The following is a 24,288-nucleotide window of genomic DNA, read 5'->3' on the forward strand; positions in this document are numbered from 1 at the left end:
TGCGAAAAACTGTCCCAGTCCTTTGGGCATCAAGACATAAAACAAATTAAATATTTGAGGTAAAGCTCCATGTATTCTTATACTCAGCACCAGATATAACCTAGGTGAATGGTCAGCTCCGACCGCTTTATCCCCGGAATTCATGGGTGACGAGTTTGTGTTGGCCCCAGAGCCAGTTTGCATGTGATGACGAGAGAAATCCCTGCCCAGAATACAAACCTGGTCGTCCAACCCGTAGTCAACCTCTTCACTCTCTGAGCAAAAAGGCGAAAAATGTAAAATTTAATAAAATATCGGGTATCATATTAAAATCACTGAAACGTTAAGCTTGCTAATAGAAATACGGCATTAATATGAAACAATGGATTAAAAAATTAACATGTTCTATTCAGACCCAGAACTTAAGTCACTTGAGAGGTCTGAAATAATAGGACACTGTTTTAAACAAATGTAGCCCAAGAACGAACTTACAAGTAGCCGCGATCCAGCGCACAACCGAAAAGGCTGGTGGACTGGATCTCCACTTGTGTTTTTGATGTACCAAGATCGAATGTCGACTGCGTTATTAGTTACAGTGACTAAGGTACCCCGTGGCTTTTCTCAGTCTCTAATGGCAATACGTTCAAATAAGAATATACATATTCACTACACTTAATCACATACTCGTACATTCGATGCCAAATAACTACTGAAATTAAAAAAGCTACGTTAAATAATTAAAAAATAAACCAACGCAAGGAAGAAGTATCTCGATAAATGGAACAGAGCCATTCGTGACACGTGAATTCCCCAACTTTTATGTGACCAAATGGTTCCTTACCGTGCTCAGTGCATGGCCACTACACCATATTCTGAGCCAGATAAATCCAGTACACATTCTCATCTTATTTATTCATAATTCGTTTTAAAACTGTTCTCCATCTGTGTCCACATCTTCCAAGTGGTCTCTTCCCTTCAGATTTCCGGACTAAAATTGTGTATTCATTTCTCACACCTCGCACGGGTATACATGCCTCACCCATCTCATATTCCTTGATTTGATAACCAAAATTCTGTTACATGGTGAAGAGTAGACGTACAAATTATAAAGGTCCTTACGCAATTCCATTTTCCCATGTTGACCCTACCGCGGGTCCTTCATTTGGCTGTAAGAGCAGCACCCATATCAGTTCCGAATCTACTGGACTCCTTCGTATTTGCGAAAAGGTCCAACCCAGGACCTGATTAAAATAATATCTGTGCCAACTGACATCACAAAAATGCTGATAACATGACGTCAACAGAAATCTCTGCACTGCGAACGAAGCATGTCGAGCTTCGACAGCTGCCTTAACCGTACGTCAGAGGCCTCAAGTTCGTGTCTCGAGGTCGACGTTCTTGGCTCAGATTACAGACACGTCTAGCAAAACAGATAAGCAAGCTCATCTTCATTATGCATGCAAAACATGACAGTTAAAATTTAACTAGTGTTCATATACCACGTCACGACATTTTTAAACCAATCAACTCCTTGAAGCAGGTATCTTCCTGGGAAGCTGAGAGTCGCTCAGCTGGTCAAAAAATTTGCCTCTATTTATGGAAACTAAGTTTCTCTGCCGTGTTCGTGAAAGGCCGCCACTGGATTCTGTCCTGAGTTCAACGAATTTACTCCGTACCCTTAAACTTTTGTGTTAATTTTTCATTTTCCTCATGTATTGCACGCCCTGCCCATCTTAATTCACCTGATCTGATAACCCTAATAATATCTACAATGAGCAGAGATTATGAGACGATGCAATTTTCTTCGTCCTGTTATATATACACGTACTCTGCACTCCAAATAGCCCCCTCCCCCAGTTCCTTGTTCTCAAATACGCCTCAATATATGTTCCTTCCTTAATGAGGGACATCAGGTTGCAGATAGCACATGCTAATTCATCTACGACCTTTCCCAGTTTCGAAAAACTGATACGTAAAATATGGCTGTCTTATAGGTGATCGTCATGAAGATAGAGGTAGCGAGCACCTCTGAAACGTCGGTAAACTTCTACCACACTGCACGGCGCAACAACCCAGAAGACAGCCATCTTCACACACGTCGCCGTGAGGACCTGTAATTTCACATCTGATTGATTCCTAGTCCCACAACTACTTCTTATTCGCTTCAAACGTCACTAAACCAGCAAATTTGCATGTCTCCTGAAGGAAAACGTATGCCTAGTGGTACAACCCAGGCGTCCCAACCATATGAGCCCCGCTCTTCGGCGCTCTGGTCAAGGTTAATCCAATTCGCTTTTTACCTCGAGCCAAGAATAGTACTCCCGACGGACACAAGGGCCAAGAAACCCTCCTGTCACTATTTCTGAAAACTACTAGCTAATTTTCGTTATCTTTAATATTATATCTACTTATTCAGAAATGACAAATTACCTATACACAAATTATAACTGTGATGCACATATTTTAAATTTGCTCCTGCAACAGTTTGTATCTGACAATTTTACCTCGAAAATTTACATTCTACGGTAGGGCTTTGTAGCCGGACATGATTGGAACCCCGGTAATCAAATTCGTCAACTGTATGTACAGTCAAACTCATTTATAACGAAAACGGTTATAACGAGATCTCGGCTATTGCGAGCAAACAGAGAAGAGTTGGTTGGAAATGTAGTGCATAAATATATCGAGTAAATTGTTAATCGTGTAATCGTAAGCTATGTTTATTCATTGTTGTTTTATCCCTTTTCCACAAGTATATATCTGTGTGCGTGTGTGTGATGAAAGAAATCAGTAATAGCAAAAATAACAAATAACTACAATAACGGTTATAACGAGTACTTTTCCTCGGTCCCTTGGATCTCGTTATACCCGAGTTTGACTATATATTTTTCTGACGAACAGAATTGGTTTTCGGTTGCAGTTTCTTGCTGGAAGCAAAGAAAGGAACTTTTTCGGGATTCTAACCTGCTGTTCGCAGGGTGACAAGGTCAAGCTTTTGTTGGCAACCCCTCGTCCTTGTACCAGCTGAACCCAGGGTGAAAGTTAGTTTTTGGCCAAGAGAAAGCTTTCTTAGAGGGATGCAGATAAAACCAGTCCCTGGGAAGAGGCCAAAGAACTGCATAGTCGTGACGCATCTCGATATTCAGCTGGAGGCTGTGAATAACTTACTGGCCTCTTCCGTGTCTCTTGAAAATAAAGAACCCTCATGTTGGGTTAGGAGGGCAACGTTCGGCTACAGTTTTAAAGTCAATGGCGTGCGTTGCACTTTCAAGCGAAGCAGAAAACAAGATAAATAATGCCATACATTTCTTAAATTCTTCGGAGTAAATAAAACAAATGAGCTTGTATTAACTAGTAACACATTAACAGAAAAGTTCGCGGAACATAAAGGAAACCATTATATTAAATCCTATACTTCGACCTAGCAGATTCTCAGAAGTTCTGATCAATCAACCGTAATCAATGGTGAAAAGATATGTCCAAAAATAGGTTATCCACAATGTTGCTCTCTACAGCATCGAATTGAAGGAAACGACGTAACTTTCATATGGAAATGTGTTCCTTCTTCTGGATTGTATATAGCGACAGTGTAGTTTGGCAGAAGTTTACCGACGTTTCAGAGGCACTTGATGAATCCATCACCATATCATCAGGGCAATGGACGTCCTGATATTGGAGATATCAAGCACCTCTAAAACGTCGGTAAAATTCTACCAAACTACACGGCACCACAACCCAGAAGACAGCCATCTCCATGACATATTTTAATTCCGAAAGTTAAACAGCCCGTTTCTCCCAGATCAGACCAAGGCCGGACCAGTGATGAAGCCCACAACCTGGGACAAAGGGTATGATGAAGTAGTGGCGGAATGACGATTAGGACCCCCTGCTTTAGTGTTTTTTCTTCCACCACAATTCTCACGTGAAACCACGTGGGATTGAATTCAGGTCTAAGCGGTGATAAACCAGGCGTCTAACCATCTGAAAGGATTTTATGCCTTCCTCATTATATCAAGGTGCCCACGAGCGCTTCATTCGAAAGCCTTATGAATTCACTATTCATGATAGCAAAATTGCTGACATAACTTCTTAAGTAAAAAAGAGAGTCGTTAAAGAACCTATGAATCAATATTCACAAGTATGGTGTTAAACTGGCATGTGCTGTGACAAAGAAAATCATGAATTTAATTTTATGAGGAAAACCAGAAACTGCCGACTGACGAAATTTTCTCTCTGGCAATAAGCTATAACAAAAGCATCTGAAGGAGTTAAATTAAGCTTTTGAATGCGGAAGAAACCCAGAAGACCCATTCAAGATAAGGCAATGAACTGTCTGCGCGAGGACGATGGAAAAGTTCAGCCAGCGTCCATTTATTTTAACGATATTGTTTGCTTAAGAAATAACATCAAAGACCCAATGAAGGTTAACAGATGGAGAACCCGCGCCATAGAAAAAACTTAGATATCTTATGGTTTTAGCCATCTGGAAACTTGTCTGTAATACGAGTACCACAGTGGACTTTAAACAACATTAACCAATTTATATTTGTAATGGAAAACTTGGGTTTTCTTTGAGGTAAGAAATGAATCTTTAAATATTATTTGGATAAACGTCGCCTTCAAAGGGTTAATCACAAGATTAAATTAATATTTTGTTGAACAGTTTTATATTTTGTTTCAACTAATTTTATTAGTCTGTCGAGCTTTATTCTTCGTATTAGTGTTGTTAATTATAAGCACAGCGTTTCGGGAGTTTGTTTTACTTCCATCTACTGTGACCGGTGGGGAAGTTAAACCATAGGGTACTATTCTACTGGGCCCCTGATCGAATTTGTCTTCGCTCAGCCCCGGGGTTGGGACGTCGGCAACCACTTGTGAATACACTAATAGATTGATAATCGAGACAGTGATTGTCCCATGATTAAATAAACTCATTTTACAGAGATATTAAAGAACAATCAAATATTGTCTTAGTTAGCCCATGCATTTCCTATCTCAGGGCAATGTTAAATCCTTTTTTTATCGCGAGCATAGACTCTTGAACGCCTCCAGATACTCCTCCAAAGCTAATCTGCCGCTTACCGTCTTTCAACCTCTTCGATATTATTTGTAAATACAGATAAAAAAGAGTCATCATTGCCCCAGTGGTCTAATGGTTACTTTACTAGCCTGTCTCCACGAAGCAGAGTTCTTCTCGAGGCGGCCGTAAGCTCAGCTAGTCAACGAATTCTCAGCCTTTTATGAAACCAATAGATTGATTACCGTGTTTAATTGAGCACGTCACCAGCCATTATCTTTCCGGACGAATGTAATCCACACCCATCCTTTTCCCATATGATTCGTTTTATCCTTTGTGTCTTTTCCCTTCAGGCATTCCAGCCAAAATTCTGTACGCATGATCTCCTATGTGCGCTACACGCCCTGACCATCTCATACGTTTTTTTATATTATCCTAATAATGTTTGGTGTAAAGTACGTATCATAGAGCTCTTCATTAAGCACTTTCCTCAATTCCCTTGCCACTTTGTCACTCTTAGGTCCAAATTTTCTCGTAAGCACCCTCTTCTCTTGTCAGACACCCTTAACTGTGACTTATCTCAATACCCATAGTAGTGTAGTTATGTTCGAAATGTTTTAGGTACGATACCAACCGTAGCCACTGATATTGAAACAAAAACGTGTAGAGCCAACTCACGAAACGTCGTGTAAGTAATGTATCTCAAAAATAGAGAATTTTTAACGTAATATTTGTGTTCTGAATCAACCGTTGCCACAAACTTTTTGAGAATTAAAAGGATCATTCGCAAAACCTACTAATATATTTTAAACAAATCCTAAAGTTAAACATTTTTTTTGGTATTTCCTATTACTGGGTTGTGTTTAATCAGTCACTGATGCAGAAAATTGTTTTCATTTCTTTCGAAAAACAAAATTGACTTGAGTCAGCCGCAGATGTCCTGTTGAATACAATCGTGTCTTGCATTTATCGTTGAAAATCTAGATTTTGCAGTAGGTCGATCGCAGGAGTCCTAAGTTTCTAGCAGATTAACGAAACAGAAATGTGTCCACAGCTGACTAAACCGGTACAATAGGTTCAGCTGGAAAGAGATAAAAGAGCGTTAAATCGTGTGGCTGAAGTTTCGTTTAGGGTCTATTTATATAGGAACGTAAAGATAACGACACGAGCCCTTACCGATTTTTCAGAAAATATTATTCAACGTTTTTCAATGGAACTGTTTATATTGACTCCGAGCTCGTCCGTTCCACGAACGAGTCTCGCCCAACTTACGTCTCCAACGATATTTTTCCTAAACAGTTCCATTAAAAAACGTTGAATAATATTTTCTGAAAAGTCGGCAAGGGCTCGTTATCTTTACGTTCCTATATAAATAAATATCCTGGGGTCTCGGGTTCGATTCCCGGCGGTGCCCGAATTTATAACTTGTGTTGGGCAAGGCCGTGGTCTAGGCAACACGGAGTTTTTCTCCGGGGGCTTCTCCGGTTTCTCCGTGGCATCCCAACAATTACTCCATTCACACACAGAAGAAGGCAATGGCAAACCACTTCTGGATCATCTGCCAAGAACGTATATGAACAGGTCCCAGTCCGAGAAAAGGATGGAATGATCCTGTTCATACGGACCTGTCGTCCGACAGAACACTAAATAAATAAAATAAATAGACCCTTATTCGTCAGGGGTTTTCCTGAAGTAAACAATTGAAATTGCTTGTTTGTTGCACAGCACGTGCGTAACGACCTTTTGCTTGATGCTTATAAATACGTCGTCAATCTTGTGCATGTATCGTTAATAAACACGATGATTAACGTAAACAAGAACAGGACATTTTAACCTCTAAACTGATATACAAACGTCAATGCATTGCGCGAAAAAACATTGAATTATTCGGGTTCTAACAACGAAAGAATGTGACGCAACACAATTTTTTATTTGTCGTTTGCGTCTTCGCATTGTCGCAAATCTTGTAAATGCTAAATTTATTGTGCTAAGTGTTAAGCCTACCTGGTTGCCTTCTGACAAAACTGTGATGGACACTGATTGCTTTATGCATTAGGCCTTTTTCGTACGACGTCGTAGGATCAGGGCTGAATTAAACTGGAGAGAGGATGATTTCTTACAGACGAGAATTCCTATAAGAGTGAACAAACGTTATGGTGTAGTAGTTAGTATTATTACTCTGTAATCGGGGTGTCCGAGGCTCGAATCTCAGCCTGACGACGAACTACCCTAAATTCATGAATGAGTTCCAACAGTTTATCTAAGCAGATACCGGTATAGGACACAGGTTCTTCAATATCTTTGCAGTTCATTCATAATCATTGTATACTTGTCTGTGTATGACCTATGACGTTTAAAAAGCGTTGAGTAATTGTCAGTTTTATAGTCGTGAAGGGTCTCTGCAACATACCCAATTACGTGGTTAGTTCTTCTTTAATAATTTGCATCACTGATGTGTGTTGAATTACCATAATGCCTTGCGTGTTGTATGGAGTGTGAAATCAGTGTCCGGGTCTTGTACTATTGCGCCAGGAATATGTATGGACCAAAAGCGCCACTCAAGTCATGGTCATCACGTACATGAATGAGTCAACCTGGTGAAACGTAGCTCAGAGAGGTGAAACAGGTCTGTTTGCTGCCTGGCTTTCTGAAGAGCAAATCAAATCATCCAGTGACAGATGCTATCGCAGATCTCGATCCCCCCCTCCGCCATCTTGTCCCTCGCAGGCATGTGCCATGACTCGTGACACGAGCTCTATACGAGTGCACGTCTGTATGTTGTCCGTCTGGCTTCCACTGAACAGCTTGCTGCTAGTGGTCGCTCACGGGTATCGTCGGACGTAAAGCTTCGTAAACTCGTTTTTAAACTTATTTTGTTATAGATTCAATTCCGAAAGCACCGACCTTTAACTGGTCACAGTTGTGTTTCTCCGGTGTTCTAGGTCACATACCTCTAACTCGTTGCAAACGTTTGTGTGGTACAGAAAGTCGATCCATTTCTAACCAGCCCTCAGTCCAGTGATTATTGGGGGTATCTGGGGATAAGGTGGCCGGAACGTGAATCGCAATACTTATCTCCAACCATCATCCCATCTGGTGGTACCGGAGACTATCAATAGATTTAGAGATGCTTTTGGACGACTGGAGAACGATAGAAGAAAACAGACGAAGGGAGTCAAAGAAAGACGATAAGACATTGTGAGAAAGAAGAAATGTAATTTGAGAACTGGTCAATAATTTGAGTTTCGTTTGTAATTTCGTTGGGTTTCGCCTTATCGCATCAAACAGACTTATTGACGTAAGAGCAGCAAACCCCCCCCCCCCCTCCCCCATCTTGTTCGCGTGGCAACACATCTGACGCGTACTCAGATAACATGGTATATACCGCGTGCTGGTGGTTATCTTGCAATACAAGCTCACTAGGTCATTCAGCAGGGGTCAGTTGGGATTTGAAAAATAACCTTTCTTCATATCGGTCGTATTCACCGAAGTGTGACGTCATAGGAATAAGATTAATTTTTTTATAGAACTTTGCGCTCGCAGCGAGTGCACGTAGGCCTCAACTAGCTGATTCACACCTAGATGGCTGTATCTGGGTAACGTTGCATTTTTTTCTGATCGGTTCTGTTGTGTTCTGGCGTGGTTTGCCACTGACCACGAAAGTTGGACAGAAAACTTTTATTTTTCGGTTTTTAAAGTGTTAGCCGGGCTAAGACGGCTAACAGGTACCAGGCCTCTCGTTTCCGCTATCTGCGTAAAGCAAAGCAGGCCTCTTCACAACCACGGGGAGTCAGCCATGTTGTTTTGTACAGGTGTTTCTTGGGGCAGCCTCGTCATCCAGTGCCTGCGACCGCATTTCATTCTCTCTTTGCTCATGGCTCACATCCAAACACGTGGTATTTTACGATGAACACGTGGGTTCCTCGTGGTGGTGCCAACTCCACCAGTAAGTTTTCTTTAGAAGCCGTTACGCAGAAATATCAACTTCTTACTCGTAAATTCCTTGAAAGTTAGTGTTTGGTGACGTGATATTGGATTGTATCTCTCAGAATGTTTTCAGACTACTTCCAATAAATATGGGTAGAAGTATAAACTTAATTAAAGCTTCAAGATAGCCGGGGTTCGAATCTCTGGAAGATTTTTATGCAATTGAAAGTGGCCGCGCGGTCTGAGGCGTGGGCCTTGTGCCGCTTGGTCGCTGGGACCGTGGGTTCGAATCCCACTCAAGCCATGGATGTTTGTCCGCGTTTTTCTGTGTTGTGCTGTCCTGTGTACAGGTAGAGGCCTTGCGACGGGCCGATCCCCCGTCCAAGGAGTTCTACCGAATGTCCATAGATCAAGCCAAGGAAAAGTTGGGACCCGCAGTGCTCAGGCACTTGAAGAACGGGTCGTTCCCAGTATCCCAGTATATAGGCTTATTCGTTAATTGAAACTTCTTCATAAAGTTCTGTATTCACGGCACATAACATTAATTTGCTGTCAGGAGACAAACGTTTTAGCTCAGACATATGTAACCATATTCTTCCGAATGAGTCAGCGGGATTAAGGAAGTTAAAGTATTTATTCTAATATAATTTGTTATTTAATAACACTGTATCAGCTGTCGGAAACGCGCTTTCACTGAGGGCAGCCATAATCGGAGTTCACATTCGGACTTCATTGATCATGGAGAAGACTTTTGGTGTCAGATTTGAGGTGGAAATCTTGTTGGCGATCTGGGTTCCCTTTGCGTAGTCCACCAGGTGGTTACCCGACTTCTATATCCAGGGCCAGCTGTAAAATCACAGGGCGTCATAACTACGACTGTTGTTGACAAAGAACATCATTTACAAATTACTGTTCGTACGTTCCCTTATACAGGATTTCTTTTGCGATCTACCTTTATCGCAGAACTTTATACATCAACTGTATTACGTCTTGAGATGTTTTTCGGACCTTTATCCGCGAGGTCTTTATCCATTTCCTCTGTGACAGTAAGCAAGCGTTCGCTAAACACATCAAAGTAAGTACGAAACTGGCTTTTGTGTAATAAAGATGAGTTTCGTGTTCTGCAGATGGTAGAATGAACCCAGGGCAAATGTGGAAGTTCTGAGATGAAAACTAATGACAGTCACATGCTCAGTTTGTTTGTAATGTATGAATTAACAGAGATCGGATGAAATCGCCCAATTTAGGGTCTATTTATATAGGAACGTAAAGATAACGACACGAGCCCTTGCCGATTTTTCAGAAAATATTATTCAACGTTTTTCAATGGAACTGTTTATATTGACTACGAGCTCGTCCGTTCCACGAACGAGTCTCGCCCAACTTACGTCTCCAACGATATTTTTCCTAAACAGTTCCATTAAAAAACGTTGAATAATATTTTCTGAAAAGTCGGCAAGGGCTCGTGTCGTTATCTTTACGTTCCTATATAAATAGACCTTAAAGGTAATATCCTGACATTCGTCTGGAGGAACAGAGTAAAATCGAGGCTTATCAAAATGCCAGTGTCCCGATTGAAGTTGAAAGCCGGCCACGTCTCATGTCGGGCGATAAGCCGTGCAAACCTTTCCAGAAGCTTTTCCTGCCTCCATCATGAGTGTTTTTGTCACATCTCGGGCGATCAGTAGTGTCAGGATGGTGTCGTAATGCATTTCGAAGACGGGCTGTGCTATAACATCAGTGTTTATATTACGAATGATGGAGGCAAAGGTAGCCTCTGAAACGTCGGATTAAAATGACATTTTGACACTGCTGATCGCCCTAGAAGACTATAGTGAATTAAGTCGCCGCGAAAGCTTAAAATCTTACATCTCCTTGGTTTATAGTATAGTAACCTAAGGTTGGCAGACTTGAGTGGAGATGAGTAAACAGAGAGGATCTCGAGGAAAAACTTGTGAGCCCGGTCCATTGCGGACTCTTCCTCAATATGCTCTGCAGCAGGGGTGGGAAAAATCAGTCTGCCCCATCGCTGTGTTTGGATGTTATCAGTACTTGGAATGTTTGCAAAAAGTCGCCAAGAAAAGTTTAAAAAAAATCGTCTGTCAGGTTCGCCATGTCTGTGCGTTCACTTGTAACAACTCGCGTTACTTTCAAGCAGACAGTGTAGATAAACGTAATCGTAGATTTATGTTATCATCGTCATTATTATTTGATTGATTTTTCTGCTTGTTCCGATTACAAGAATTGAAAACATTTCCTTCATTTTATCTTCCGTCCGTGACATTTTCTGCCCTTTGGTTTAATTGATAGAGCTGCTTCGTGGGATTAACAAGTTTCCAAATGAAGCAGATATTTCTTTTGGCAGTTTATAAAATTATTTTATTGACTACAAAATTTTCCATCAAGAACAAGAATAAATAATGCAAAGTAACGCTCGTACATAGCACATTTTTATTTGAAGGTGTAAGAAATCAGCATATAAACATTAAAATCATCAGTTATGTTTTTACGAAACCGCAAATCGAAGACACGTAAACATGTTTTGCTGCGTTATGTAGAAGTACATGTAAGGTACTGATGGATGAGTGAACAGTCTTGTTTCAGTGAATTGTTTCCACAAGGAAGCATATAAAAATCAAAATCAAAAAGGTTGTGTAACGAAAATTATTACCATAACTTATATTTGCTTAGTTAAAGAATATCACGCGATTTAATGTATAGTAATCTAAAATGAGATCTTATATCTCTTATAAAAATTGTGATTTTTGTAACACATGTATCCTGCTTTAACAACATTACGAAATTTCTTAAAAGCAAATGTTCACCATGACATGGCAATGGGTTACACAACACACATGTTCATATACAGTGTTACATAATGCCCAAAACCCCTTAACAACAGCAACTGATAATTAACGAACTAAACAACCAACAATGCTTATTTTATAGAAAGTTACGTTATTCCCAGTTGTTCTCTAATATCTCCAATGCTTGAATGATACACATTGGAGCACCCCTGTATCGTATTCTGGAAGTCCTGGGTTTAATTCTCTGACCGAGAAGGAAGACAAAGCGTCAACGCTGTAACTTGGAATCTGGAGGTAGCATCATGTAGTCTGGTAGAAGTTTATCAAAGTTTCAGAGGTCCTTGCTGCCTTTATCATCAGGGCGATGACTCATCTACCAGACTACACGGTGCTACAACCCAGAAGACAGCCATCTTCGTAATCGCCGTGAGAACCCCAAATCCTGCATGGAGGTACCTGGTTCGAATCCCCGCTATCATGATTAAGGGTGTTTGTGGTTGTCCTGGATTTTAAGAAACCTGTGGAGAAGATTCATTCTTGAAAGGAAGATACAAATGTTGTCCTCAGTAATCTATTCTCAAGCGTTCTCAATCTATGCTCTTCGCTTATTGTGAGACCAAGTTGCACATTCGCGTAAAAAATAAGTAAATCTGTAGTTTTGTGTTCATAGAGTTCCCGGAAGTAAAGACTGTTCTGCACTAACAGAAAATTACTCAAAAAAGTTGTACGCTGAAGTGAAGGAAGATAAATTGTATAAATGGCAGAGTTTACTATCTTTCTTTAATTTAAACAAAGAAAATAATCAGAAATGTTATTTTCAAATGGATTGTTTCTGTTGTAAAAATTGACAATTGGAATAATAAAAGTGACATCAATGTAAGAACGTCATAACTCTGTGGCAAATCTGATTTTTTTTTGTCTAAATGACCTCTCCAACAACCCCTTAAGTGTTTACTAGAGATTTGAATCACCCTGAATAATAAAATTTTGAAAAATTTCTCTGTCCTTGCCTATAATTGTACAGAGATTTGAATTACCCTGAATAATAACATTTTGAAAAATGTCTCTTTCCTTGCCGATAATTGCACAGAGATTTGAATTACCCTGAATAATAAAATTTTGAAAAAAATCTCTGTCCTTGCCGATAATTGTATACTATGCTCTTTTCATGGAATTAAACACATTTAACTGTGTCTGTCTGCAACGTTTTATTTAAAAGTTTGTTCATGAACATATAAAAATAAGTTGTTTACTGGACTGTTGTCATGCCAGCTCTTATCAGTGATAGTTCAGAGGGGACCTGTTTGTACTAAGTCATGAGTGTCAGGAGGATGTTTCTTCTTATACAGTTACTGGCATACCACAGAGTTATGTACTGCCGTATGAACTGAAGATAATTCACGCGCTAAGGATCATTGCCTCCAGCACATTACAGTATTTAATGACGAATTGAGTACTCGTTAGGAGTCAATATGAAACAACGAGTCTAGGCAGACTGCCCCTTTTTAATCGTTTTCGAAATTAAATATGACTTGCTGTATGTTCCACTGTCTCCAGACCTCTAGGGTCATTTATCTTTTATCTTTGGACGTAATTTACATTAGGGTAAAATTATATAACGAAGTTTGTAATAAATCAATTTGACTTGTGAAAACAAATGACTATAATTAGGCAACCGTGTCACGCAGTTGCATTAGGCAGCTCGTGCCCTGTATTAACTCATTCAGTGCATAAATTAAATATGGTTGCTTTGAATTTACGCCTTTTGTGTGTTTAAATTTACTTTACGGTTTGACGTAATTTGATAGTTGTAACAAATTAAGATTTTTATATGATCTGAGCGTTTACGGCGACTGTCCCAGACTAGATCTCTTACAACTACAGTGCCCTGAGGACGAAGATGGTTCTCGAAACGTTGGTGTTTTATTCATTAAGCCACTTTACACGGCTGGTAGCCCAAGAAGAATTGATTAAATTCAGATTTTACGCGACGCAGAAATACTGACAAATGCGAGGGTCTGTGCTGCAATTCTTAATTTTTATGGCTTCTGCAACTTTTTATAGTATAAATTCTGTATTCGTATAAGTTTTGAACTAATGTTTTAGACCAATGATTCTAAGCCTTGTCGTGCTCTGGATACACTTGGGATATAAATTTATTTTTGCGGTACACTAATTAGAGTAGATAACTAAAATTTATAAACAAAAACACCCATTTTTAGAAATCTTACTCGGCGTGGTCGCGGTCGTGCGGAGTTTTTGTTCAATATTATTTTTACATTTTTCTTTGCTACGTTTTCTTGTAAGAAATCTGTCTGTATTTAGGGACACTACATGTAATTATTGCCGGTCACAGTGGCCACGCGGTCTGGGGCTCGGGCCTTATGCTTTTGGACACTGGGGCCGTGGTTCGAATCCCACTCAAGCCATGGATGTTTGTCCGCGTCTCTCTGTGTTGTGCCGTCCTGTGTACAGGCAGAGGTCTTGCGACAGTAGTGAAAGGACTTTTGCAAATTATTTGTAGCAGCATCTATCTGCAGTCCAAAGACGTTGGAATGCAGGTCAGTTGGTGATCAGTGTTGAAGATTATGTATACATGTGTATGTATATATATATATATATATATATATATATATATATATTTGTGTGTGTGTGTGTGAGAGAGAGAGAGAGATACGTACATATAGTTCATGCAAATTTATATGACACTCGATCAGTGTATTTAATTGCCAGATTCAGTATGCCAAACTCATTGACCTTGATGTGTTGTACATACTTGAAGCTAGCCGTCTTTATTTGATGAGTATTATTCCTTTGTTTAAATTCAGCAGGCATTTTATACTTCGTCTCTTAAGCTGCTTTCCAGACGACTGTCGTAATATGTTACGCAACTAAATTTATCATCGTTTCAATGAATTTTCAACTCTGGGGGACACAGGCTAGTGACTATGCATGTTTTACAGGATCAGGCCGCTTATTTAATTGCCAGACCTCGTATGTACGGCACTGAACGAATTTATTTCCATGTGTTTCACATATATAAGCTATGTTTATTTCTTTGATGCTATTTCCTTGTCCCACAGATAGGTACTAATTTTGATATATAAATTAACCCCTTTCTTGTTTGCTGCAAAAGTATGTTTTCATCTTCAGGTTTGAACTGAAGATGGAGACAGTATGTTCCTCCAAGACGATGGCGTCTACCCACAAGTCCACATGGTTTCGCTACGCTGACGACAAACATTGATGTGTGACTTGTTAGACTGTGAAGACAACGTTAATGTATTTGCAATATGAAAATATTTATTAATGGTATGTCTTATTTTCAGCACTCGTTGGATCTCTTGCGATTGGGTCAACATTTTTCTTCTCCCCTCTTGCTGGAATCATCACTGATAGAATTGGGATCAGATGGACAACGTTTGTGGGCGGTGCAATGGCGTCAGGCGGAATGCTTCTCTCGTCTTTCTCAAATTCAGTAGGTGTATAGATATAGTATATTACACACGTCAAATTAATAGACAGTTTAAGATGGCTGTCCTCTGTGATGTAGCAACGTGGAATCTGGTAGACATTGACCATTCTTTCAGAGGAGTTTACTGCCTCCATGTTCAGGGTATATCACACAAGACAACCATCTTCACACTCATCGCTGTGAGGAAGTCAGACACCACCAAATTGCTATCCCAAAGACATTACCCCAAATTAAAAATGTTTCCACTATTGGAGCTATGTGCATGCTATTTGAATCCATGGGTGTGTTAGCAGTGACCTGGTTAACACGCTAAATGCGTTATGGCTATGACATACAAGAATGGAACGCAACGCTTGAAAGCTGACGGAGAACTGAGAGTCAGCTGATGTTGCTGTACAGGATTAGAACGGTTGTGCGTCTGCGCAGATGGGAAGTTCTGTTTGAAGGTCGAGTCAATTCGCCGCTCAGGCAGACAGTTTTACCAGATTGCTAGTTTTTAAATTTTAAAAGTAGCCTGAAAGCCTGCACAGTCCTGCAGGCATCGCTGGCGCTAGAGTCGGAAGGACACGTGCCCCCATTTTGCGGACCACCATACCACGTAACACAACATGAGCTCATGCTTCGCAGTAAACAGGAAATGGGGCGAAAGAGTATTTTTCCGCAACTCTCTTTTAGAATCTGTAACCTCCAATAAAATTCGACCTCGGATCCCTCCGCGCCTTCTCGTCGGTCGAAAACAACTCACAGAGAGTAAATATTAAAATTTCAATCACTTAGCTAAGAAAGATATAACTATTACACTCGATAAGATACTGATAATGTTTAACCGAGTTATTGCTCCATTTATATAGGTCAAGATCATGAGATTCGCACTTTGGTGTTGTTGACGAAGAAACGACACAGAGTAGAAACCAGGTCTACGCTTGGACTTCAGCTGAACCTAGTTTCTTCGTATTCGCGGAGGTCTGGGATTCAAATCTCGACCCGGAGACTGGCTATCCTAAATGAGGTTTTTCATGGTTTTCCACAGTCCCTCCAGGCAAATGTCTTTCGGCGCTATATAGTCTGAGCTACAGAAAAAGTGTCGTTAAATAAACTGTAAATAAATAGAAATTGAGGGTTGTGTAATGTTATAAATTGTGAAAGTTTACACAGGCCGGATCAGGCCCGCCAGTCTGGTTTAAAACATAACTCTGTTCGCTATATATTAATTATATACATGAATCTTGCAGTGTGAAAAAATCTTGCGTAATCTCTGAACGCCGTGGCTGGGTGGTTAGCTCTTCGGCTTCGTATTCGGGAGGTAATCTAAGGCCGTTGTTGCTTAGAAGCATATTCAAACAATTGCTTTAGATCAGTAGGACGGGGTGTCCAGGCTTGGTGGCGAAGTCCGGAAAGAAGTGGCCCGAGGAGCACAGTCTTCGAATGTGGCCTTGGGTTGCAAAACCGTTCGGGGGCAGCTCAGAACAGCGAAAACAGTGAAAGAAAAGCGAAGGGGCGATGCCACGTACGCCAATCCTTGAGGACAAAGCACCAAACTGAGGCAGCAGCACAGACCAGTGGAAGTCCAACCCATCGTGGTCGAAGCCCTGTGAGGGAAGAAACTGGATTTCCGGAGTCCTGGTGGGCTAGGGATAGGGTAGGAAGCCCAAGAGGCAGAGCTCCAGGAAGTGCAAAGAGCCAGAGGCCCCAATGATGCAAGCATCCTGGGGAGGGTCTGGGTGGCACTGCAGTTGGCTTTGCTACCCCGAGTGGCGAAGCCCCCACGGGCAGTCCCGGGCCTCTTGAGGCTTGGATAATCTAACCTGACATGGTAGAGGTAAAGGGCTGTCCAACTGGGCAAAGGTAAAGCCAAGACACGTTGGTGTTGGATTATAAACGTGCACTGCCTAAATATACATTAACAATACAAAATCTGTAGGACTGGAAGTTTGTGTAGTAGGAACATATGAAGATGGCTGTCTCCTGGGTTGTTGCGCCATGTAGTCTGGTTAAAGTTTACCGACGTTTCAGCAAGGACCTCTGAAACGTCGGTAAACTTCTACCAGACTACACGGCGCAACAATCCAGAAGACAGCCATCTTCAGACTCACCGCCATGAAAACCTCAAATCCTGCATAGGAACATACGCTTTGTGAGTGATTAACAGAAATCTTTATTTTAATTTTTATTCTTCATTTACAGGTGGAGTTTCTCTACCTGACATATGGTGTTCTGTTTGGGGTCGGTGCCTCACTGGCATACACACCATCACTTGTTATCCTTGGCCACTACTTCAAGAGATATTTGGGTGTGGTAAATGGCTTTGTGACAGCAGGGAGTTCTGTTTTTACAATCGTAATGCCATACGCCCTGGCTTTCCTGCTCAAAACAGTCGGACTGGAGGCCACTATGCTGTTCATGTCTGCTCTGATAGCTGTTATCATGGCCTGTGCACTGCTGTTTAAACCTTTACCAGGAGCCAATATTCCACCATCACCAAGTCGCACATCTAGGCTTTATAAGCACGGTGTGTGGAGCTGTGTAAGGAATGTCATCAATGTGGACATATGGAAGAAGAAGAAATACGTGATCTGGGCATTGGCAGTGCCGTCCGCACTGTTTGGGTATTTTGTGCCGTATGTACATATGGTGAGTTAGTTATCTGTTACGTATTGTTCAAATTAATTGATAACTTCAATAGAATACGTTTATTTAAGAATGACGTTTAAAGTTACAAATACGGAGACACAGAACTAAGATGGACTCCAGTTTAACTTTCTTTAATTACTTTTATAATTATAATTTTTATTGTTATAATAAATGTTAAAACCTCTTTGGAGGGATTAAAAGATATTCACATGAAATTTATGCATGGTTAAATGAATCAACTTTTTTGGAACCCTGTCATTTGCAAATTTCTTCATGAACTTATTCTTGCAGTTTTTGAAAAAAATATCAATAATATTATGTAACAGAGTACAAAGCTTTTAGTAATTTTAAGTTAATGGGTGATGTGGGCTTTATCGATGGTATTTCAAGATCCTTACTATCTCCGTCTTCAAGGAAAAGTGACCTCTCATTGGTTGCTTCAGTACTTGATAATACAGTTAAGCATATTGATTGGGGGTGAGCAGTTGTAGATGGAGTCAGGATCTTAGAAACATCAGCAAAGCATCCGACGTGCTTGGTGACATCAATAAATCCACACTGAACGCCTGAAATTCTCTATAATCCTACTTTTACCTTATCTTTACTTCGTACATTGTACTATTGCTCTATTTACAGAGTAAATTGAGGATGTCATGACACATAATTTTATCACAGTTCAACATTAATGTTTCGCCAACAAAAAAAAACAAATCCCACAAAATTTGTTATTGAATACATTTTATTTCTGCCATCATGTTGGAATGATTTCAAGTTGAATTGATGTTGGCAGCCTCAATAGTAAACAAATATGAAAACAATTATTAATGATATAACACATGTAATCAGTAAATATTTAGATGAAATAAGTTGTTGACTATGTGCACGAGTGTTGTGACTGATATTCTAATGAATGTGGTCATTGTTTTGATTACATAAATGTTGATAATTGATGCAGAGCCTGAAACAAAGCTTAATAAATTTTTGTATTTTTGCTTGTTATTAATCTTTCAGAGTTTGTGAATTGTAGAACAAGAAGGATTTTGCAGAAAGTTGTTGTTTGAACAAATAATATAAAATAATTCTTTCTTTATCCTTTTCACAATAATGCACACTTGTAGTTCCTACTAGTAGATACTGAATTTTATTATAAGGCTTGCAGTCGTTTCATGGGCATAAACAGACATTAAAATACAGCTGCTGGCTGTAGTTACATTTTCTGTTGATGTGTTTCTTCTGATACCAACAGAAGAATACTATTTTGAAAGAAAGAAAAAATTTGTTTCTTCGGAATTTATTTTTTTGTTCAAATGTTGTAAAAATATGTTTCAATTTTAAGTAACATAATTGTTAAATTATCAGATAAACTAGTAAATGAATGGAGCATTTATGTCTTACAGAATGTATTTCCGGGGTCCGCAGTGGCCGTGCGGTCTGAGGGGCTGGCCTTGTGCCGCTTGGTCGCAGGGACCATGGGTTCGAATCCCACTCAAGCCATGGATGTTTTTCTGTGTTGTGTTGTCCCGTGTACAGGTAGAGGCCTTGCGACGGGCCGATCCCTCGTCCAAGGAGTCCTACCAAAATGTCTATAGAGCAAGCCAACGAAAAGTTGAGGACCCGTAAAGGGTACCGGAAAATGTACAAACATTGTTAAACTGGAAAGAAGAAGAATGTATTTCCTGAATCAGGTGGACAGAATTATCTTTCTGTGAAAATGCTTTGTCTGATTTTTAGGTTATACTCTGTAGGGATCACCTCCTCTCCAAACTTCTGAGATCCTTTTCGTATCTTTTATTGAACTTGAGACAGTGATAATTAAATTATAACTTTGAAGCTGGATGTAGGCTTTACAGACCATTACACAAAGTATTTATTTACATGTAGCTCTTGTATACATTTGGCATTTAACTGATTAATGTTGTATTGTGAACAGCTGAAGCTGGTCGAAGATAATTTCAAGGATGGAGATGGAAAGATTCTTGTGATGTGTCTAGGCATCACATCTGGCTTGGGAAGATTAATATTTGGAAAGATTGCAGACATCCCAAGAGTGAACAGGATATTTTTACAACAGGTAGGTTCTGACAAAATACACTAATGATGAAAATGAATATATGAGTGATAGAATGTAGAAGCATTGATAAATAAAATGAAACTGTTATCACATTGATCAGTAATCTGATTTTATAACAATTTAATTGATTTTCTAGATATTTCTGCTTTTGATATTTCAGATTTCATTCATCTTAATTGGAGTGTTAACAATGTTGCTGACTGTAACAAACAAGTTTGAACTCCTGGTTGTGATAGCACTATTTATGGGGCTGTTTGATGGCTGTTTTATTAGTCTTCTTGGCCCAATAGCATTTGAAATTTGTGGTCAGAAAGGAGCAACGCAAGCAATTGGTTTCTTGCTTGGTCTGTGCTCCATTCCCTTGACAGTGGGACCACCAATAGCAGGTAAGATTATGCACAGAAGCCAGCGTACCTCTAATTCACGTGTCGTGGATTTAAAGCGCAACTCTTGAAGACGTGTGAATATTGACTCTCAACTTAATGGACTGAAATTATGAAACTAACTCATCATTCTGAAATTCTTATCACTGCTACTTCCACTTGCTATTATCAGTACCACTGTTACTTCGGTACCATTATTACTACTAAGTCAAACCTTGTTAGAGTGCTAACCTTTGTCTACGGCAACTATTGGCTTTAAAGCAGGGCTGGTGGAAAATTGAATTTATGATTGGGTGTGTTTTTATTTATTAATGTATTAAAGTGCCGTATGGTGTGAAACATACTGTATCTGTGTAAGATTTGAGGTTTTCACAGCGGTGAGTATAAAGATTTTTGTCTTCTGGATTATAGTGATGTGTAGTCTGGTAGAAGTTTACCATTGTTTCAGAGGTCTTTGCTGCCCTGATGAAGAAGGCAGAAAGGACCTTTGTAACGTTGGTAAACTTCTACCAGACTACACAGCACTATAATCCAGAAGACAGCCACCTTCAGTTGTATTTAACTTTATCAGTGAACATAATGTATATTATACTTGGTTATGTTTTATAGATTGTTATGTGTATAATTATATTTTGTATAGTTACTGTACGGCACCGGGTATTGGTTGGGAAGCCTGAGCGGAAGAGACCGCTGGGGAGACCTAGACGTAGATGGGAGGATAATGTCAGGCGGGATCTATGGGAGATAGGAGTTGAACGAGACTGGATTTTGTTGGCCAAGGACAGGGTCCGGTGGAGGGCTTTGGTTAATTCGGTGATGAACCTTCGGGTTCGGTAAGCCATCTAGTTAGTTAGTTAGTTAGTTAGTTACTGTATGATCCCGAGTAGCTCAGTCAGTATAGTGACATTTTGCAGGTGACAAGCTACAAGTGGCGCTTGTATAAAATCTGGGCAGTTCTTTCAAACATGGCAAAATATTTCATGATATCTCTCATACTGTGTGTTCTAAGAACTCTGTAATGTGTTGAATAAGTCACATGTCTGTATGTTCACAGTATTCAGCAAAGCTGTGTTTTAATTACCAGATCCCTTCATTATGAAAAATACTAATTTCAATTTTAATAATTTCAGGGCTAATATACGACCACACAAAATCCTACACACTTCCATTCCTACTGGCAGGGATTCCCCCTATTGTAGGGGCTCTGATTTTGTTCCTGGTATGTTGTGTTCCGGAAGAAGATACCTGTAAAAGACAGCCATCACTGTGTTTAGTGGAGGCACCTCTGCATGACTCCGCTATTACACCACTTCAAAATGATGCTGGAAATAGTGACGAAGGTATGAAACTCTCCACTGTTGCAAATGGAGTGTGCAGCAAGTCAGCGTCACCACCTCCCAGCTATAAGGAAGCTATGGCAGGTATGTGGGTCCAGATTCTATCGAGCTCTGTCACCACACCCTGTCATATCCCTGAATGCCACCATTTGTTAGCCAGGGAGCGCCATTCCTATTCTCTAAACCACTGCCACAATAATAAACAACGATGTTATAGCTATTCTGTGTTGTAAGTCCTTTTCTGAGGTTGTGATATGTTTTAACGATACGTGTGTTCTGTTATGGCTGTGCCATTTAATGGACTGAATAATCAGTTAGTCATTTCTCAGCTGATTTTTTCTATTATAATAATAATTAATTCCAGACAACATAAAATGATAATAAATATTTTATGTCAGCAGTTTCTTATACTAGAAGATTGGAAAACATTAATTTTGGAACAACTTTAAAGCAGTTTAATCTGATTGTAACATGCCTATATGTAGACCATTCAAATAGATCTTTAAAGTGATAAACTTTTTAACTCCAACTGTGAAACACTCGAAATAAAGTAACTCTTTGTCACTCCCAAGTTAGTCTTTGTACCTGTAATACAGTTATACTGGAATGAATGATACATCAATTCCTGTCACATATTATGTGCAGTTGATAAAATTGACTGTATGGTAATTAAGTTATTTCCATTATTTTATTATGAAGGCCAATTCTGCAACGACTCTGTTCACATAATTTTATCAAGACTGTTAATGGAACTCAGTCTTTTTAAAAAAATATAGTTTCTGGTGACAAGGCTATTAAGCATGCTAGTGTAGGATACTTGTTGCTTCCAGTCACAGAAGTAGGTAGTGTATTTGCCTGAATTTTTTTTTGCTGTCCCACTACACGCCATGCAGGTGCCTGGGGGGAATGGAGGTATAGCTCCTACTCTTTCTTGACCTTGGCACTAGATGGGGTGAGTGGTCAGCATCAAGCCCCGGCCTTGCTTTTACCCGTGGGAAAAGACCCCGGTACCCATTGGATAGGAGGCTGGGTGGGCTCCAGAGCCGGTCTGAACGCAGAGGCTAGAGGAAAAATCCTCTGCCCCCGCCAGGGATTGAACCCCAGTCGCACAGTCCGTAGCCAGTCACTATACTGACTGAGCTACGCTGGCTCATGTATTTGCCTGATTATAATACACATATTTTTCTCATCAGATACTCATGTAAAATTCACATCATCCCTGTGTTAAACAATGAACTTTTCTGTGTTTTGTTTTACAAAATACCTAACAATTGAATGTGTACAAATATAATCCATGGTCAGTTTCTATGTGATGTTGGGGGAAAATGAAGTATATATTATATTCTGGCAAATATAGCAATGGAGTGTGGTCTTGAAATAAATAGTTTCAGTGCATGGTATGTTGCATATTTGTTTTTTTAAAAAGTATTTTGTGATTTAATAATAACCTCTTTAAGAAGACTGTCTTGTAATCACTTTTTCTTCTATGCTTTGTTACAAGTAGCTGAATAGGTACACTTATCTTATACTAGAGTTCATATCAGTAACTCAGTATGTGTTTGCTCCTGCTACTGACTTTGTATGCCATTCTTTCTTTCATAGGCTTGCTAACAGCTTAAAAACTATTGTTTTATGTTTTCACTGTTATAATATGGTGCATTTGAATTAATGTATGACTGTTCAGTGTTTTAAGGGCAGTATATGAAAATACCTTAAGGCTACTGAATGATAAGTTAACAAATGTGTGTGTGAATACCATACAATTGTTTGGTTAATGTACTGAATACTAGACTTTGACACCATAAAATGTGATATTAAGTGCCAAACATCAGTTTGATAAAATATTTTATGTTGAATATTTATAAGTTTCATGTTATTAATTGTGACTAGAGTATATTTTAATGCTACATCATACTGTATTTTTTGTTTGTTACTGACACAAAAATTTTAATTGTTATACAGTAAAATGAGACATTTTCATAACAATTTCAGTGTCTTGCCATTTACAATTCAATATGTAGTTATCTTTTTCTTTTAAGTTCAGACCATTAACTCATCCGTCCATGCCTTTAAAATATACTGATTTTGCATTATTGTAGATAACTACTTTAGGATTTGCAAGACTGAATTTGCTGTACTGAAAAGGAAGTAATTTATTACAGACAACTTTAATTAGAAGGATGTTTTTGAAGTAGTGAGATTTGAAGATTACATGCATTATGTGCACGTGATTGAATTAGAAATTAGAAATTGTTATACAGTTTGACAAAGAAATCATAGAGCATTAAGAAATTTAATAACTCAAAACGTGATGCTTGTGAGTGTTTTTAGTTCAAGGAGTTTCTGCCAGTTAATACACAACTTCATCATGAGCAATGTTCAAACATTGTTCCACTTACAAGGTGCATTAGAACATGCAGGGAATACCATTGTAGTCAATAAGTGAGGTTAGGTCTAGTCAATAAGTGAGGTTAGGTCTTTTGCAGCTGACTACACATTTCTACTCAGTCTTTGCTTTGGCCTTGAATACACATATTAGATATTTTGTGATTAAAACAATAAATTTACTTTGTTTCAGTTTGATTTAATTCCACAATTAATAATTTCCAGGTGAGGATTGAGTTATATTTTAAAAGTTTGATTTTTATCACAAGAGTGTTG

The 24,288-nt window shown here is 39.4% G+C and overlaps 1 protein-coding gene across 2 annotated transcripts in view; it reads left to right on the top strand.

Moving 5' to 3' along the window:
- The window catches only part of kar (monocarboxylate transporter 10-like protein kar), a 61,137-nt gene that overhangs the window by 27,707 nt on the left and 9,142 nt on the right, over positions 1 to 24,288 (top strand). For both annotated transcript variants that reach the window (XM_087341058.1, XM_022081356.2), the window contains 5 exons: positions 15,060 to 15,208; positions 17,390 to 17,836; positions 19,767 to 19,907; positions 20,068 to 20,293; positions 21,421 to 21,711. In XM_087341058.1, the coding sequence (XP_087197184.1) occupies positions 15,060 to 15,208; positions 17,390 to 17,836; positions 19,767 to 19,907; positions 20,068 to 20,293; positions 21,421 to 21,711 (1,254 nt within the window). The remainder of the gene's footprint in view (positions 1 to 15,059; positions 15,209 to 17,389; positions 17,837 to 19,766; positions 19,908 to 20,067; positions 20,294 to 21,420; positions 21,712 to 24,288) is intronic.

Source organism: Zootermopsis nevadensis, unplaced genomic scaffold (genome assembly GCF_977971745.1).
Source record: "Zootermopsis nevadensis isolate Lab colony 2312 unplaced genomic scaffold, Znev_1.0 Znev_ptg000061l, whole genome shotgun sequence".
Taxonomy (NCBI): domain Eukaryota; kingdom Metazoa; phylum Arthropoda; class Insecta; order Blattodea; family Termopsidae; genus Zootermopsis; species Zootermopsis nevadensis.